The sequence below is a fragment of the Copadichromis virginalis genome, linkage group LG15, assembly GCF_057382275.1.
Source record: "Copadichromis virginalis isolate Kocher_CV1m ecotype Utaka linkage group LG15, C_Virginalis_male_GT1.1, whole genome shotgun sequence".
Taxonomy (NCBI): domain Eukaryota; kingdom Metazoa; phylum Chordata; class Actinopteri; order Cichliformes; family Cichlidae; genus Copadichromis; species Copadichromis virginalis.
The window spans coordinates 40,368,807-40,386,357 of NC_140632.1; the positions used below are offsets into that span (position 1 = coordinate 40,368,807).

The window sequence follows — 17,551 nt, forward strand, 5'->3', positions numbered from 1 at the left end:
AGATCATCCGCAAGAGCCCTTTATTCTGAAAATCCATTCGAACGGAAGTCTTGTCCTGCCAGCGGAGTCGCGGAAGGAGGTGATGGAGGAGGGAGGAGAAGGAGGAGGAGGAGGAAGAGGAGGTCTGGTGTGCGCTGAGCAGCAGCAGCAGGTCTGATGATGGTGATGATGATGATGGTGTGAGTCAGACAGCCGAGGATTCAGGCTGCTCACAGCCGCTCCGGAGTAGACAAACCCCGCAAACACAAACACACTCACAGGGAACGACGGAGAGGATCCGCGGAGATAAGGTGAGTCCGCAGGCATCACACCCACACCCGCCACTGCGCTGACACTCACACCGGAAAAAAACAAACGCACCGTCAGCCGGGGAGGATGTCGGGCAGCAGCCGAGGAGCAGAGCTCCACGGCCGGTCTGATTTCACCACCCGGCTCGGTGCTGGTTTGACTGTATTCCAACAATCTGTGCGCGCGCGCATAGGTGTGCGCGTTCATATAATGGTTATAGACGCGCGTGCCCGACTACGCGCACGCCCGAGGAGCAGTCTTACTATTGAGTGCAGTCACAGTGATTAACATGATGTGAGGAGGTAATGACACCGAGGAGCTGCAGCTGATTGAGAGAACAAAGCTGCAGGTCAGTGTGTGTGTGTGTGTGTGTGTGTGTCGTGACAGTGTTTTATAGTCGTGAAATGCCATCACGAGCACAAAAAATAGTACCGTAAAAGCTGCTGTAGTGAAGATGCTTTTTGAGTTTTAACTTAAAGAACAGTCACACGGTGACCGAAATGTGGTGCAAGTCTCAGAACAGAATGATCAGCAGCCCAGCCTTATCATACTCAGTGATGGAAGTCATCATCATTGATAAATGGTATTTGAGTCAAGTATACTTTAGTTAGCCACCTTTATAGTTAAGAAATAGTGAACTGCATTTAGTAATGATCAGTATTTAGATAATAACTGGTTTGGAGAACACATCCAGATTGGGTTCATACTCAGAGTGCATATGTAGGCAGGGAGCAGGCAGTAAATACAGTAGCTTGTTTTAGTGTCTTAACAGCTAATGAAATCATAATCAATACTGTTTACCAATGATTGATGTAACCTTTTTGTGTCATTAGTTTGTGCAAGAAAAATGACTTTGTGAACTATATGTTGCATTATGTGTGATGTCATAGCTAACACGAGAAGTCAACAGTTGCACTGAGATGATATTTACACAGATAGTATTTTGATTTTTATTACATGTTAGTTAAACGATTACCAAACTCACTGAGTCCCAGAATGATTTACTGCTCTTTAGTCAAAGCCGTTGCTGTCTTAGGGATAAACTCAAGTTTTCCTTTAGTGTCGGCGCTGTGACGCGCATGTGACGTCATTAGCCATTTCCGGGTCAGATGCTTCTTCAAGTTCCCAAAAGCAAACAGAGGCAGAGGCGCCTCTGAGAGTTAGAAAAGGTCCAAAGTCTGACATAAAATGGTCAGCGTGGCTGTTCATAAAGGTGTTCAAGTGTCCACGGAAAAGGATTTATGAGGTTTAGTGGAGTTTAGATAACTATCTGGTGTCTGGATGACACTATACTAAATACTACATCTACCCTATAACTTTGGATGTGAGCACAGACAGGAAAAAGAAGTGAACAGCATGCACATCTGGTGGCTTAGAGGGTTGAACCAGTCACATATAGAACCATTGCCAAACGAATGCAAACACATTAACACAGGTAAGATAAGCGTTCGGTTCTTCTCATCATTCCTGATCTGGAGAGAGGAATGTCATCATATGGCATCGAAAACTTTAGAACATTTGGGATGAGCCCATGCACAGCTGGAGGTTAGTTATTACTATGTTGCTGCATGGTTTGGATATTCGCAGTGAAAAATATAATTCGCAGTTTGCAGTTTGGCAGGAGTCACAAAGATACACTTCAGACCTCATTGCTCTCACTTCTCATTCACTTTGAATGAGTTGACGTCACGTGTTTCTGCTCCATGTGGCTGTTAGCCAATGACAGGCTCACCTGTGCAGTTGAAGAAGCTGATTTTCAGTCTGTCGTTTACAAACAGTTACAGCAACTAGCTGGGATAATGCTAACTGCTGATCAAAGCTTGGCTAACGTGCTCTGTGATAATTAGTTACTCGTGCTGTGATGATTGTGGCGGCATAGACCACATTAAACATGAGGAACACCAAACATTAAAGCAAAGCATAAGAAATCTTAGTTGGCCTGAGACTGATTCTTCTCTGAAGTGTTCGATTGTTTGGCGTTCAGGATGCTGCGTGCTGCCATTAACAGTGCATATAAAAAGCTTTGGAAGTAAGTGAAGTGTCAGCGCTGTGTGCCTGAGATGAGTGTATGAGTATCCATATCAATATAAAAGGACAAATGTAGCTTCCGGGTCTGAAAAATGAAGCCAACACAGATGTGCAGATGTGTTCTTCTTAATGGCCACCAGTGGGCGATGGTTGTGGTCCATGGCAAAAACACAGCGATACACCGACTGTAGTGTTTGAAACTTTTGGCTTTATTTAGTCAATATGATGGATCTTACTCTGGAATGTATCTTACTCTTTTTGTATTTTTGTATTAATAGTCCAGTTATAACATTGATCATCCTCTTACTTATCCTCATATTTAAAAGCCAAAAACAAATTAAAATTAAAAAATAAGTAAGTGGAAATGCAGCGAGGAGCCTCCTTAAGAAATGAGCCAGCTGAGGTGGCTCTGAATGGGATGCCTCTTGTGTGCCTGCTCAGAGACCTCGGGGACAGACCCAGGATACGCTGAAGTGATTATGCCCTGTGGCTGACTTGGGATTGCCTCAGTATCCCTGGAAGACCTGGAGGAGATGGCAGAGGGAGGAAGATCTCTACTTAGACTGCTCCAACCTCCAGCTGGATAAAGAATAGAAAATGGATCGATTAAAGGCTGGAAACAGAAAAGAAACAAACTCACATCTGAGAAGCAGGAGCATTTGGATGCTTTTAGAGGAGAATGTGTGTTTTTTAAAATCCACTTCTTAATCAAATCCTAAAATTTTGATCTGGCAAGCAGACAGGCACAAGTATTTAGTGACACAAGTAGAAGGAAAAAGTACAGTACTGAAATATGAGTTATTTGCATTTTTGTACTCCTCAGTCTGCTGCAAGCTTCCTGTTGGACCGGTATACTCGCTTCCCACATGTTCACGCCTCAAAATCAGATTTTATCTGAAAAGCTTTCAGTTTACGATTCATTCAGATGTTATTCTCCACAAACATCTCAGAGAGTTAACAGCAACTCCAACTCATCTCCAGGAAGAAGTGGCTTTCTGAATCACATTCAGCTCTTTGCTGCAGGATATTAAACACTGAGATTTTCAACAGAGTGTGAATGATGTGAGGAGTTCAGCTGGAGGTGTGAAACTGCAGCAACCTCAGTGTAAGTGTGAGTACTTGGATTTCTCACGATGTGGGGACATGAATGAGTTCATGCAGTCACATTGTGGTGACGCTTCTCTTTTTAGAGAAAAAATAACATTTCTATACCGCCAGTTGTTACATTTTAGAATGAAGACTTCAAGGTTCTGTTAACTCTTCAGGAAGTGACTGAGTGTTACGCGATAAAATGCGTGTGTGAACTTTGTGCTATTTTTTTCAGGTCACACCTTCTTATTTTAGACAGGAGGGAAATTACATAACGTGTTAATAATTTCATGTTTCGGGTTCGTTGTAATCCTTCATTAAATCCTGTGAAGTTTCATTTAAATCACCAAAGCTATAGAAGAAATAGACGAAAACTATTAATAGAATGTCTTATATTAACACACAGTAAGGCACAAAGGGGAAAGGTTTGAATGTGGTAAGAAAAAATGGAAAAACAATAAGAAAGGACCCACAGCTTCCTCCCACAGTCAGACATGGTTGTTCAGTTAACCCATGATTCTAAACATGCTGTAGGTGTGGATGTGAGTGTGAACAGCCCTGTGACGAACTGGCGAGCTGTCCTAGGTGTACCCTGTCTCTTGCCAGGCCCCCACCCACCCGATCCTGAATTGGATAAGAAAAATGGATGGATTTAAGGATGGGGAAAAATAAACAAATACAGAAAAAAGAAAGAAAAAGGACACAATGTGTCACAAGAATCTTAATATATACATTTAATCTCTCTATGTTTGCCAACTCATTCTAAACAGTCAGGAGGTGAGAAACCAAACTTGGCACAGAGTCTGCACACGCCCCCTGTAGGTTCTCATCTATATCAGTTATTATGCTGCTGTCGTGTCGTCTTAGCAACCAACTAGCAATAGGCTAAAATGGACTGTTTTTAGCATTTACACACCTATAATAGCTAAAAAAAAAGAATGCTATCATTTTAATTTCACAACACTAACATTCATATAACTCTGCAATATCTAAATAATACATGATATATTATAATATTGTCATGTTGCCTAGCAACCATCTAGCAACAGGCTTGAATTCATGAAAGGTGACACCCTATAGCAGCCAACAGCATGAACAGGCTAAACAATGCTGCTAACAATACTACAAAAAATAGCATTAATACTATTCTAAAATGTTGATGTAATGTTAATATTAATCACTTCATTAAAATTTCTGTAAAAAGTTAAAGTTACTGGGTAAGGTTGTGGTTTACGTTAAAATTCACCCTTTCAAACCAGTAACTCAGCTTGTTTAAAATTTATGGAGTGAAACTAACAGACCGATGTCACACTGTGTTCACATTGTGCCTGACTGAGCGATGCAGGTGGCTTTGATAAAACTGCATTTTTTATACGGCCTGATACAAACTCAACTTTAGCTCGACACAATAAAAAGAGGGAGGCTCCACCTTGAGTCTTTTTTCAACTCTTACATTTTGAAAGTTAAATATTTATTGAGTTAAATTCTTAAAGAAGCAGGCCACTAAAGCAGCAAAGTAATATTTCAGAAATCCTGAGGCATCTGTAGAAACTTCCTAGCTGGATGATATGCTGGCTGGATATAAGCTCCTCAGTGCACCCGAGGGCATCCTGATCAACCACCTCAGCGACTTCCTTTTTAGTGGCTCTAGGCTGAGCAAAATAACAGTTAGGAGCATGAAGTGGGCAAGTCCCAGTCTAAACTTAGCTCAAAGGCAGTTCAATGAAAATCTCTATCATTTTGAGTAAAGAGTGTTTTTTTCCTCATACCTTAGAGGTAGAGCTGGGCGATATGAGATTTTTTCATATCACGATATGTTTTTTTCATTTCAGGCGATAACGATATCTATCACGATATAAGCCAAATAACTATATTTGTAAGATTTAAATGTGCCGTTGCTCACAAGTAAAATGTGAAATAATCAGCAGCTTGTTTTTATTTAAATATTTATTTCCCATAATAAGTTCAACAGGGTAGATGTACTTAAGGAACATGAGACTTTTTCAGATAAATAAAGGCAAATATTGCAAACTACACAAAAGGCAGCCGCTAAAGCGTTTAAGTTTCAAAATAGAACAAACGAAACAGACTAAATTGTCAATTCCACTTAGAAACAAAATATTAATTCTAAAAATAAATCTTAGTTTGTTTTACAGAAGAACAGACAAAATTGACTAACTTTTGTCAATATCAAATAAACTGAGAACTAAAAGGAAATTCTCAATCTGTCCTTGTTGTATAGCTTAGCTTTTCAAACAGTTTTAACAGTTACTTTAGTCTGACAAAAGCCGAATGACGAATTAGCGCTTCCAGTCAGAGACTGAGGCTACGTCCACACGTACACGGGTATTTTTGAAAACGGAGAGTTTCCGTTTTCGTTTTAAAAATAATCCCGTCCACACATAAAGGCAGAAATGAAGGAAAACGCTGCTATGAACATGCCAAAGCAGCAGGTGGCGCTAGATTCCTAACCGTGCAGAAATGTTGGCCAATCAGAAGTCTAGAAGCCTCGGTGGGAAAAAGTAAACAAAGCTGGGGCACAGAAGCAGAACCGAGTCGTATGTGTGGAGGGACAGTAACTGTGTGTATATGTAAGCATTTAAACACTGCAGAGAGTAGAATTAACAGTATTGTAGAAATTCATTTCACCGAAACAATAACGTGGCGCGCAGTGTGACGCATGCACCAGTTTATTGTATTTCCAGACTTGCTTTCGGCACATTTACAGTGCACGCTGCTCTGTTTTTGTCAGACTTGAAATAGCCGAAATACCTTCACACTACGGAACTTCTATGGCTCTTCCGTTCGACAATCTCTCCGGCGTTGGAACCATCATCTGTTTTCTCTTCGGTCACGCTCGGTTGATTTTTCTAGTCGACACACTCATTTCCTCCATTACCCGCTGGCTGCTTCCCAAACAAACACACGTGCGGCTTGGCACTTGTGCTGTAAGTAACAAGTCACGCGACGTGACGCTGCGGCTGTGATTGGTTCGGCTCTGCGCTACTTAATTTGGATTGGCTGACCTTTTTTTTTTTTTTTTTTTTTTGAGGACAAGAGCGGCGAGGTCTATCGCGATAGCTTAATTTCTCTATCGAGTAAAAGTTATATCGCGATACATATCGTTATCGTTCTATCGCCCAGCTCTACTTAGAGGGTTACCTCAGCAGCTGGAGCTTGGAGTGAGAAAGAATCGACTTTTTCTGCTGGAGAACAATGGCCTTAGACTGAAAGAGCTGACTTTCATCAGTGCATGCTGTCATTTGTGTTCATCTGCAAAAACGGACGCACCTCAACTTCGCCCTGAGATCCTCTCCATGACTATGATAAAACAGGATGACGGATTATGAACGAGGCTGTGGATAGAGTTTTGTGTTTATTGTGTGTTGGCCCATCAGAGGGCGTAATCCACCAAATAACTTGACTTTTGCCTGTTATAGAAGATTTTTCTTTATCAGTCTGATCGATTGGTGAGCTGAGCAGAGTGGAATAATCTTTTTAAGCACAACTTATACGATAAAAATAATTTTTATCGTTCTTGCTTCGTCTCCATTTAAAGCAGGCCTGCACTGTCAGTAGCAATGACAGTAATAATTAGAATAATGAAATTCATATCCTGGTCTCACATTGGTCTGTTTTTTTTAGATTCTGTGTCTGCAGCTCTGATGCTGCTGCTTTAGTTGGAGGTGTTTTCCCTGCTGCCTGCCTCCGCGCAGGAAGTGACATCAAGTGATGTGGGCAGGCAGGTTACCTTGACAACAGCCCTGCTGGTGCCGATGACATGTTTGCTCTCCTCTCTCAGTGCCGTCACCACGGCGACTGGAAACACACTCTCTCTCTTTATCACACACACACACACACACACACACACACACACACACACACACACACACACACACACACACACACACACAGTACATTGAGATGCTGCCATGGTTATATCCAGAAGCACAATGGAAGCTATCATGAGGCAGGTGTATGTGTGATGCTCGTCATGCTGATGGATTAACGAGGTGGTGATTGGCTGGTGGTCTGAATCTGTGGCAGAGATAAGGAGGTGGTGACGTTGGTGAGGAGGAGAAGGAGCTCCCTTTAGACTCGCTGTTGTCTTTCCTTCTCTGGGGTTTGTTTTCAGCTCTCCTCTTTAACGACATGGAAAAGTGTCATTTGTGCACGTTAGTCATTCTGAAGGGGTGGAGGGAGGCTCACAGCCTGGAAATCCTGAAATTACTTAAATTTGCCTGTATGTATTTGTACTGTTTCAAGTGATTAAACCAATAATGAAAGTAAGTACTAAAGAAAAACCAAAAAGAAAAATTCTACATTTTTCAGTCATTTCAATGATTTTTCAATAATTTAAAGTCCGGTCATTGTACCTGATCATTTTTAGAGGAGTGTTTTTTCTTTGTGAACTTGCGTAACAGTTACCTTTGAATTATTTAGACACAAAAAGGGACCTAACTTAAGGGATGACAACTTAGCAAAGGACCAGTTTTAATTGTTGGTTATTACCAGCATGTCACAAAAACACATCATTTGTTTCAAATTCTTCAGTTAGAAAGGAATACAATAGAGTAGAATAGCCCTTTATTGTCACTGCATATATACAACGAAAGTGTTGAATCTCTAAATGCAAAAGGTAACACAAATAGATGTAAGATAGTAGTTTTGCACCAGCAAAGTGATTCCGAGGGCTTTTAGCTAAAACTTGCCATGTCTTGGCATTTTTTGTCAGTCTTGTGTTGTGAACAAAAATAGTTGAAAATTGAACAAAATTGGCCTGAAAAACTATCTACATCCGATGAACAGCATCCGAAAGTCCTGTCCTTAAGAAATAGGAAAAAAGCAGCTAAGACCTGACACAGGACATGACAGACGCATCTGACCCTCGATCCATCGACTGTTCGCCAAAGATTCATCAGATATGGTCTCTGTGGAAGTCTGGCTGTCAACGAGACATCGTTAAAGAGGTGAAACAGGAAGAAAAGGCCGAGGTATACCAAATTACACAAGACTGGACTGAAAACAAGTTGTATAGAGTGATGAATCTAAATTGAATTCATTGGCCATCAAATAACTGTCGACAGGCACGTGTAAAACTCGGTGTGGGTGAGCTGTAAGGTGTAAAGCTTTAACAAAACTAAATAAAGTGTTCTTATAAAGGTGAGATGAGCTACACGAGGCACAAGCAAAGCTGGGCTTTTTACTATCTTGTACCTTAGGTGGACCTGGAAGGTGCTCTGCTACCTTCATGGACACCTAGGGAAACAGAGTAGTTGTCCACACTTCACTTTTAGCCCCACACTTCAAATGAATGCAATGTTTAAGGTGATATAATGTGCAGGACATCGTTTTGACCCTTTCATTTTGATCCAGTCGTATTAAATAATCCAGTTTATGTTCTTGTCCTGTCTTCTTTAGCTTACAGATCGTAGAGCCAGAGAAGCAGGTGAACTGTAGTTCCCAGAATGCCAGAGCAGAGTAATGACTACCGGGTGGTGGTGTTCGGTGCCGGCGGGGTGGGGAAGAGCTCGCTGGTGCTTCGGTTCGTGAAAGGCACCTTCAGAGACACCTACATCCCCACAGTCGAGGACACCTACAGACAGGTGGGGCTCTTGAGCATCTTCACGCATGATCAGAAAGTTTGGCTGTAAAAGTTTCTAATACCATGAATGAAATGTGCATACATTTAAGGTTTCTGCAATTACTAACACAGAGTGAGTAAATGAGCCCCAACCATGCCATAGCTTTGCCAAACATCACCCACATCGTTTAGTGTTATTTGGGCTCTATTCAGTCTTCACAGCAAACTATTAAGTGCACCAGGTCTTGACCAAAATTGGCTCAAGTTTGATGTAGAATATTTTTGCTGTATTTGGCTTAGAACCATTTTATGAATTATCATAAGGCCATCAGCACTGATTCATTGCTATCTGGGGCATCTCAGATAAGAAGCAGAAAAAGCTGGTTGGCTGAAGCAGTTAAAAAGAAACTGACACTTGCGTCTGGATAATGTTTCCTTCCACACTGCAGTAACAGAAATGTGTAAACGAAACCCTCCTATCAAATCTGCTGTCACTGTTAATACCTGACATCAGTGCGTGTCATCCCTGCAGGTGATCAGCTGTGATAAGAGCGTCTGCACGCTGGAGATTACTGACACAACAGGAAGTCACCAGTTTCCCGCCATGCAGCGTCTGTCTATCTCCAGAGGCCATGCTTTCATCCTAGTGTACTCCATCACCAGCCGCCAGTCACTGGAGGAGCTCAAACCCATCTATCAACAGGTCACACTCTGCAGATTAATTGCACCACTGCACATTAAACTCACAAAAATCTTTCAGAAACTTTGGTTTTCCAACGCCATTGTTATCACAGATGTTGAAGCACACACCAAACACACACCTCCACAGATGATACCGTCAGTCTGGTGGTGCAGAAACAAAGTGAAAAATGCCTCAGTGATATGCAGTTCACTGCAGAAGTCATGCTCAGGACTGACAGCTTCATCTTTGATGACCTAATGTTTAGTCCTAACTGATGTTATCTCATGCCCATTTAGGTTTTGGCCATTAAAGGCAGCGTGGAATCCATTCCCATCATGCTTGTGGGCAACAAAAGCGATGAAACGGCTCAGCGTGAGGTGGAGATGAAGGAAGGTGAGGCTCAGGCGGCTGCCTGGAAGTGTGCCTTCATGGAGACGTCGGCCAAGACGAACACCAACGTCAAGGAACTGTTCCAGGAGTTGCTGGCCCTAGAGAAGAAGCGGGACATGAGCCTGAGCATCGACGGGAAACGGTCGGGAAAACAGAAACGAGCTGACAAGCTGAAGGGAAAGTGCAGTGTCATGTAGAGCAGCTGGCAGCTGCAGAGGACTCACTGCAAAGGACTCACAGACTTTAGAGTCTGTCTGAATGCTAGAGCCCAAATGAACAAAATGACTAATAACTTAAAATGGAATCTGGAATATTTGAATATTTATATCAAGACCTCGGGCTCCTGCTACACCTGACATGGATTGTGTTTATGGTCTAAACTATTTGTAAAAAAAGCAAACAAAAAAACTTTTTACACACTCAACTAACTCCTGCCACTATTAACAATTACATGAAAGAGTAAGGAGTACTTCACTAATGTCATTGTAAATGTTGAGCCAAAAATCAGATTATGGTTAAGCTCGAGTTTGTTCCAGCAGTTCCTACAGGACCAACCCAACTGGTCCTGACAGCTTTATTTTAGAGATGATCTTATTTTCAGCTCATTATGTTTCTGGGACTCGACAACATTAGACTTGCATGATTCTTAGTTCACAGAAACTCATTGTATACTGGCCCTTTATAGAGCCCCTCAGTTCTGTCTAAAACCAGCTCTCTCCTCCATGGTTTGTAAAGGTCCCTTTCTCTCCGAGTCCTTTGTGTGAATTGGCCCACTGTTGGAAGCCTGCCGAGGGGCAGCATGCAATGCTTGTGTGCAGATGACTGTGTAAACAAAAAGAAAACAGTTAAAACCCAAACACACACACAAACAACAACCTAGGGTGGACTTAAAGGACTATAGCCTTCACAGGGTCACCTGTGCAGCCAGGTGAGCTATAGTGGTACCCTGGATATCAATTAATTTAACATGACAACACAAGATGGTACATCTCAAGGAGTTTATCCCAATAAATACATGTTCAAATGTTTATGTAACAAAGTAAGAAAAAGCAGAGTAGTTCCTGTGTAAGATTTTATTTTTCGGCATGCTGCTTAAAATAGTGGAAATAAAACCAGCGCAGCAGGCTTCACACTTAAGCTAAGTTTAAGTACACAACCAGAAAGCACTAGTTTTTAAAATCTAACAGTTATTAACTATTAACCATTAGCTCACAAGAATGATGAAACTCTTTTGGCCTGCTTTCACTTGTCCCCCGTTGACATTCTAGCAACATGCAATGATGAGCAAGAAACCCAGGAACTGGATGGAACATGTTAGCATGCTAAATCTGATGTTGCAGAATATGAACTCAGTGATACTACATTTACTTTAGTCATCTGTATGACATGCTCAACACTAGTATTTGGGGCTGTCAGGTTTGCTAAAACATGCTAGCATGCTAATATATTAGGCATTCCCAAAAAGAACATTTGTGGCTGCTTGCTGCCCCCTAGTGGCAGAGGGGAGCATGGTTTACGTTTTTGAAATCCTGTGGCACTCTTGATTGGCTGCCTCAGGACTATTCATCACATATATACCAGACATTTATTCTCTGTCCTGCAGATAGGGCAGAAAAATAATTAAATAATCCTTTATCTAAGAAGTCTAACTGCTTTTCTATTGTGATTCCCTCCTTGGTGGCTGTGGCTGTTTTTTATCTTGGAGCTCAGCTTTCTGCTGTGATTAGATCTTCAACATGCAAGCTAACAGTGTTTAGCCTCTGAACTCTCAGCTGACGGACTGCAGTGGAAACATCAGATTTCACCTTAACTCAGCAGGAAACTACAAAACGGCTTCAGTGATTTTCCAACTGGCCTTTTGCACTGTTTTCATTTTCATCAAACACACAGAAAACAAAACATTGTTAGCATTAGCGGGGAGGTGCAGGGAAGCATGCAGCTACTGTACAAGTGATTTAAAGGAACAATCCAAAATATCTGGAAGCACCTTTTGTAGTGGTTCATCTCTGCGTGTCCAACACAGAGATGGAGCCAGGACGTGTTTAGTCTAGCTTAGCACAAGGACTGGAAGCAGCAGGGGAAACTTCCAGCAAACCTAAGATAATGAACTGTGCTGTCTTATGCTTATGCAATGCTAACTCACTATCTGTTAGTGTTGATAGTTTTTAGATGCTTTTAATTAATTAATTCCAAAACTACTTTTGTGGTTCTTAAAAGATCAGTTATTTTCACACACCAGGGTCAGGACAGAGAGGCAAACATTATTAAAACAGGTCCACTCTGCTAGTTTCTAGCTCTGTATTTTTATTGTGAGCCTCAGTTTCACAGTGATCGTTATTGATCACAGGCCTTGGTGCCATTCCTCAGTTAATCGTCCGTCTCAAATAAGCTGTTTTAGCTCCTTCCCCTGCAATGTAGCTTTCCTCTGATTGGCTGACCCTGACTTTGGATGCTTTTAAATAATTAATATACGTTACTATTAAAATGAAAAGGAAACAGTCATTTCTCTACCAAGGACAGGGTTACATCTTTTACCATCTTACAGTGCAGGATTTTCCCAGGTCTTTTTAGACAGTACTCGCGGCCACTGATCAGTGGTCATGACAGTTTACATATTAATAAAAAGAAACTGACCTCAAAGCTCAGGTTAGTCAGTAATGCTAATGTTGGTCATTATTCAAATAGGAAACCTGCGGCTTAGAAGACCATAACACTCAAATATTATTTTCAATGTGGCAGAAACTGTGAAACAGTTGTCTGTGCATCTCTGAGTGCATCAAACAGGAGCTTTGCATAAATATGTGCACGTAGCTGCACTGCCTGAGCTTGTGAGATGCATCTCTGCCGTCATTTCGCTCCGGGGTCTGACTATGAGATCTGACTCACTCCTATATGTAATATCAAATGTTTGTGCTGACTTTTGATATTCCCATGAAAGTAATGTCACATCTAAGGAACAAGAAGTCCTGTTCCAAAGCTGAGAATGTGTTTTACAAAATTTACCAGCGTGTTAAAGCTAAAATATCACAGTAACTAATTCTTCTTTTAAGCTGACTTCATGTTAACTGACTGTCCTGAAAAAGAATCAAACTAAGCAAACATTTTATTTAAAATAACCAGAAACATGTGAGACGTGTCTCGATCAGCCATGTCACTGGACCTGTTAGAGTGTACCAAACTCCAAAATTTGCATGTCACACCCCTTTTGCCACTCAGATTTTCATATTTTCACCTGAGTTTCTTACTCAAGGTGCTTTTTACATTATTTTATGGTTCAGAATCCAACACACAGATGCAGGAGACAGAGCCACAGGTCGTCTGAGTAAATCCTGAACCACCGTAAACAACATTATTTTTGAGTGTGTCGTAGAGGAGCTTTGTGTAACCAGTGAGAACTATAAGAGTTCGCTTCAGGAGATGTGACTGAAACAGTATTACTGGCACTACTATACTGACAGCCTTTTATCAAATGAATATAAAAAACCCGATGGGTTCAGACTTCTTCCACATGGTTTATAATTTTACACTGACATCATTCAGAAAGCATGTGTAGTTTACTAGTTTAGCCCCCATCGTGGGATTTTGAGTGATTGCTTTTATTATTATAAAAATACTATTAATTTAAGAATGAATATTTGAAGTTTGATACTTGTATCCACCTGTGAAAGAAGTTTTATGCTGCATGATTGTAACATAGTTCCAATATTGATTTTAGACACTATACTTTGGAACTCTTATGGTTACTCGTAATAAACATTTTAGGATGAAAACTTTTAAAACCACACGTTAAACGTATCCAAGTAGCTTTTCTAATAATTACAGTTTTTGCCCCATAACAAATCATCCTGTTTAAAAATCACATCTCTCTGAACATTATACGGCAGTCATACTGGCGCATCATTGCAATGACCAGCAGTGACCAGTACAACATCTCTTTGTACATATTTGTGCTGTTCGTGCTACTTTAAACAAACACTATTTTTGCCTGAACAAAATCCAGGCTGACGTAGTGAAAGCAGGTGTAGCTGTGTACAAATGAAACTATAGCAGGACATTAGAGACACAGCTCGGTGGAGCTATGCTAATTCCTTTCATGTATTTCTGTGTTCATACTAGCTCCCAAACAGTGCGGATTATTAACACTGAGCAGGGCAGGGAACATGAAAACGCTGGTGTTGGACTGATTTTATGGGAATCCTCGTTTCCCCACTTTGCTGATCCACAGTGGGAGCTAAACTGGAATTTTGTGTACCTTGTGCTAAGCTAGCCTTTATATTTAATACTCTTGAAGACCTCAGATATGTATTTTCTCATCACACCAACAGGATTTCTAAATGTTGGGCTGTTCCTTTACCTGGCAGGAAAGCTGACCGTGCTACATTCAAAATGCCTTTCCTTCCATTTTACTTGACAATTTATAATCTGAAAATAAGTGAGCTTAAAAACTTTACGAAGCACAAAAGCTAGAACACGTTAGACGAGCTCATGTTATGTACACGTCAGCTTTGTATTTAATTTCACTGTATAAAGCTTTTCATCATGCTGTGTTCTTGAACTGTCACCATGCCTCACTGTTAGCTGTGTTCAGCTTTAGCAATATCAGAAACGGCTGCACTTTGTACGTGGGCAGTAGAAATAACTCTCAGCAGTTTATTGATGCCAATAAATTCTTTTATCAGCAAATTCATGATCTTATCATTCCACTACTGCATGTACATGTTCAGGTTAACTGACTTAATCTGAACGCAAGATGCTTTCATTTGTATTTCCTCAACATGAATGACACTCACAAACTATGAATGAATAAAAAGGATATATATTGCACTCCAAAGAATCCGGAATACAGATTATTTTTTAGTGGTAAAGATGGGAGTAGTCCCTCCCCCCGCTCCCACAGAGCCAATAAAAGAGCTGAACAGAAAACATCTGATACAAATTTGACATTGACAGCAGTTTGTGTGGTGGCACGGATCTGATTGTTATCATAGTGAAGGTATAGATACGTGTATATACTAAAACAGCTGTATTGATCTACTTTACTGACCTGGGCTTAAGCTCCACTTTATAATCCTGCAGCATTGTTCTGTTAATGTGCTACCTACAAAATAGCTCTTAAAGTCACAACATGGAAATACAAATGCCATATGACGGCTGTAGCTCAGGTGGTAGAGCAGGTCAACTACCTAAAGGTTGGTAGTTCAATCCTAGTCTGCTCTAGTCTGCATGCCAGATATCCTTGGGCAAAATACGAACCCCAGGCTGGTCGTGTGAATGTGTATGAATGTTAGTTAGATAGCACTAAAAACTTGTGATTGGGTGAATGAATGAGTTGTGCAAAGCGCTTTGAGTGCTCAGAGTACAAAAGTGCTGTATGAGAACCAGTCCTTATGTTTAGTTTCTTGCCAACAATGTGAGCATTAGTTATATTTTCTTACCTATGCTATATCTCAAATTGCATCCATCAGTAAAAATGAGTCAGTGGTTTGTACACTTGTACTTGCATGAATTTTAAAGAGTGTTGTGCAGTTTTTGGAAATAAACTATAATGAAATTTTTTTTTCTGCAGTAAAGACAACAACACAACAGTACCCCATACATGTAATGTCAGTACCTTAGAAAAAAAGAATAAAGGGGAAAAAAGCCATCACTGGCATCAGTGCCGATGATGGCCTAACGATTGAAGACTGATTAGAAACTAGTTGCTGATTGGTTATGATCACTGAGAAGTGTGAAAAGTGTACGACGAAATACTTAAAACAGTCACATTTAACCGTTTACTTCCGGTCTTCGGTGCCTTTCAAGGACCCAGTCTAAGCAGACCAGGTAGGCCAAGTCCTGTGAAGGATGGATTTTGACCCAGAGCCCACACAGCAACACAGGGACAATATGCTTGTATTTAAGTTGTGTAAACTGAAAAATATTCAAGGCTTCAGGGACTCTTCTTGTTGTTTCTCTTCTCTCTATGCAAACACCAGTTGTTTAGCAACAGTGAAGCTTTTACCCCAACAAAATAATTTGCTGCCATCTGGTGGTCGGCATCTATATATATTATCTATCTATCTATCTATCTATCTAATGAATGACATTTAAATTGGCACATCAAAGGGTCTCATTGACAGCACAGAGATAAATCAGATGTCTTACTCGTGAGGAGCAAACTCAACCTAATTTAACAGTTGAAAAGGGTCAACTTTCTTTATAACGTGACTTTATGTGCTACAGCTTGAGACCCATTGAGTCTGGGATATCTTGTGAGGCACTTCTGTGTAACCGGAAATCCAGAGAGTGTGAATGTCAGATTATATTAGAGACCTTCTTCGTCCTCCGTAACTCCATTGAATAAACTATTATTATGCACTTTTTGTCCAGAAGCTGCTGTGCAAGCAGTTGACTCAGAGAACATTTGTTTGTCAGCACACACTGTGCGGTACAAGATATGTGGGTTTGTGTGAGTAACTGGTCATTTGAAGAAGAAGAAGAAAGTGTACTTTATTGGTCCCCGTGGGGAAAATCCCTCTCTGCATTTAACCCATTCACTCAGTGAAGCAGTGGGCAGCCACTGGGCGCCCGGGGAGCAGTGTGTAGGGACGATACCTTGCTCAGGGGTACCTCAGGGTAGCTGTTCAGGGGAATCGAACCCCCGACCTTCCGATCATGGGGCCACCACTCTACCTACTGAGCTATCCCTGCCCATTTGTTTGTGCAAACTGCTTGGTGGATTTTCCCCTGCAGCCACACAACACAGTCTAGTTTGTACCTGAATTTTGTCTTTTTATTTTTTTTAATCTAAATAAATAAATAAAGTAGTAAAGTCTGCTTTACTACTGTTTACCTGTTTTAACTTGGACCCCTCTGAAATGCACTTCAAGACAATCAAATTAAGAATAAACAGTCACTGTAACAGCACGGTGGCACCGTGGTTAGCACTGTTACCGCACAGCATGAAGGTCCTGAGTTTGATTCCGGGGTCTTTCTGTGTGGAGTTTGCATGAATCGAGCAAAGCCGCCACTCCCGCACTAACTGTAACCCAGTCAATTCTTGTTATGCTGTTTTGTGGATCACAAGGTTTAAAACTACTTATAAACACACACACACACACACACACAAAGTAACTCCACCACAGTGCCTATTTCGGGTCACTTTTGCCGGTCCAAGCCCGGATAAAGGAGCAGGGTTGGAGTTGTGACATTAAAAAAACAATGATTGCTAAAAGAAATTTAATTTGTAGTTCTAAATAAATTCTAACTGCATTTAAGACGTGCTTTGCTCACTTTATGTCTCGTTCCACGTTGTTATTTCTCTCTTCAACAAGTTAGGTTACAATTACATTAGCATGACCAATTATGCAAATTAGGCGATGACTTTTAGAACAGCCAATAGCAATTTTCCTTACTGAGGAGTTGGCAACACTGCCCTGAGAAGGATAAGCAGAAGCGAATGGACAGTCTCTGTAACCTAGAAGCATTTATTCACCTCTTCAAAATTTTAT

The 17,551-nt window shown here is 41.0% G+C and overlaps 1 protein-coding gene across 4 annotated transcripts; it reads left to right on the forward strand.

Moving 5' to 3' along the window:
* The first annotated feature begins 77 nt into the window (after positions 1–77).
* diras1a (DIRAS family, GTP-binding RAS-like 1a) lies at positions 78–14,878 on the forward strand. Of its 4 annotated transcripts, none has more exons than XM_085433394.1 (4): positions 78–290; positions 8,827–9,011; positions 9,522–9,692; positions 9,968–14,878. In XM_085433394.1, exons 2-4 carry the CDS (start codon positions 8,874–8,876, stop codon positions 10,256–10,258), a joined length of 600 nt encoding a protein of 199 aa, XP_085289520.1. In that variant the 5' UTR covers positions 78–290; positions 8,827–8,873; the 3' UTR covers positions 10,259–14,878. The 4 variants fall into 4 exon arrangements, with proteins under 4 accessions (XP_085289520.1, XP_085289523.1, XP_085289522.1 ...); XM_085433397.1 differs by lacking the exon at positions 78–290 and adding an exon at positions 513–637; XM_085433396.1 differs by lacking the exon at positions 78–290 and adding an exon at positions 3,245–3,427.
* The last annotated feature ends 2,673 nt before the right edge of the window (positions 14,879–17,551 follow it).

Excerpts from the sequence above, each read along its gene's own strand:
- diras1a (XM_085433394.1), top strand. The coding sequence starts at position 8,874 with ATGCCAGAGCAGAGTAATGACTACCGGGTGGTGGTGTTCGGTGCCGGC. Across the intron at positions 9,012-9,521 it reads TCGAGGACACCTACAGACAG|GTGATCAGCTGTGATAAGAG; the intron begins GTGGGGCTCTTG and ends TCATCCCTGCAG. Across the intron at positions 9,693-9,967 it reads TCAAACCCATCTATCAACAG|GTTTTGGCCATTAAAGGCAG; the intron begins GTCACACTCTGC and ends ATGCCCATTTAG.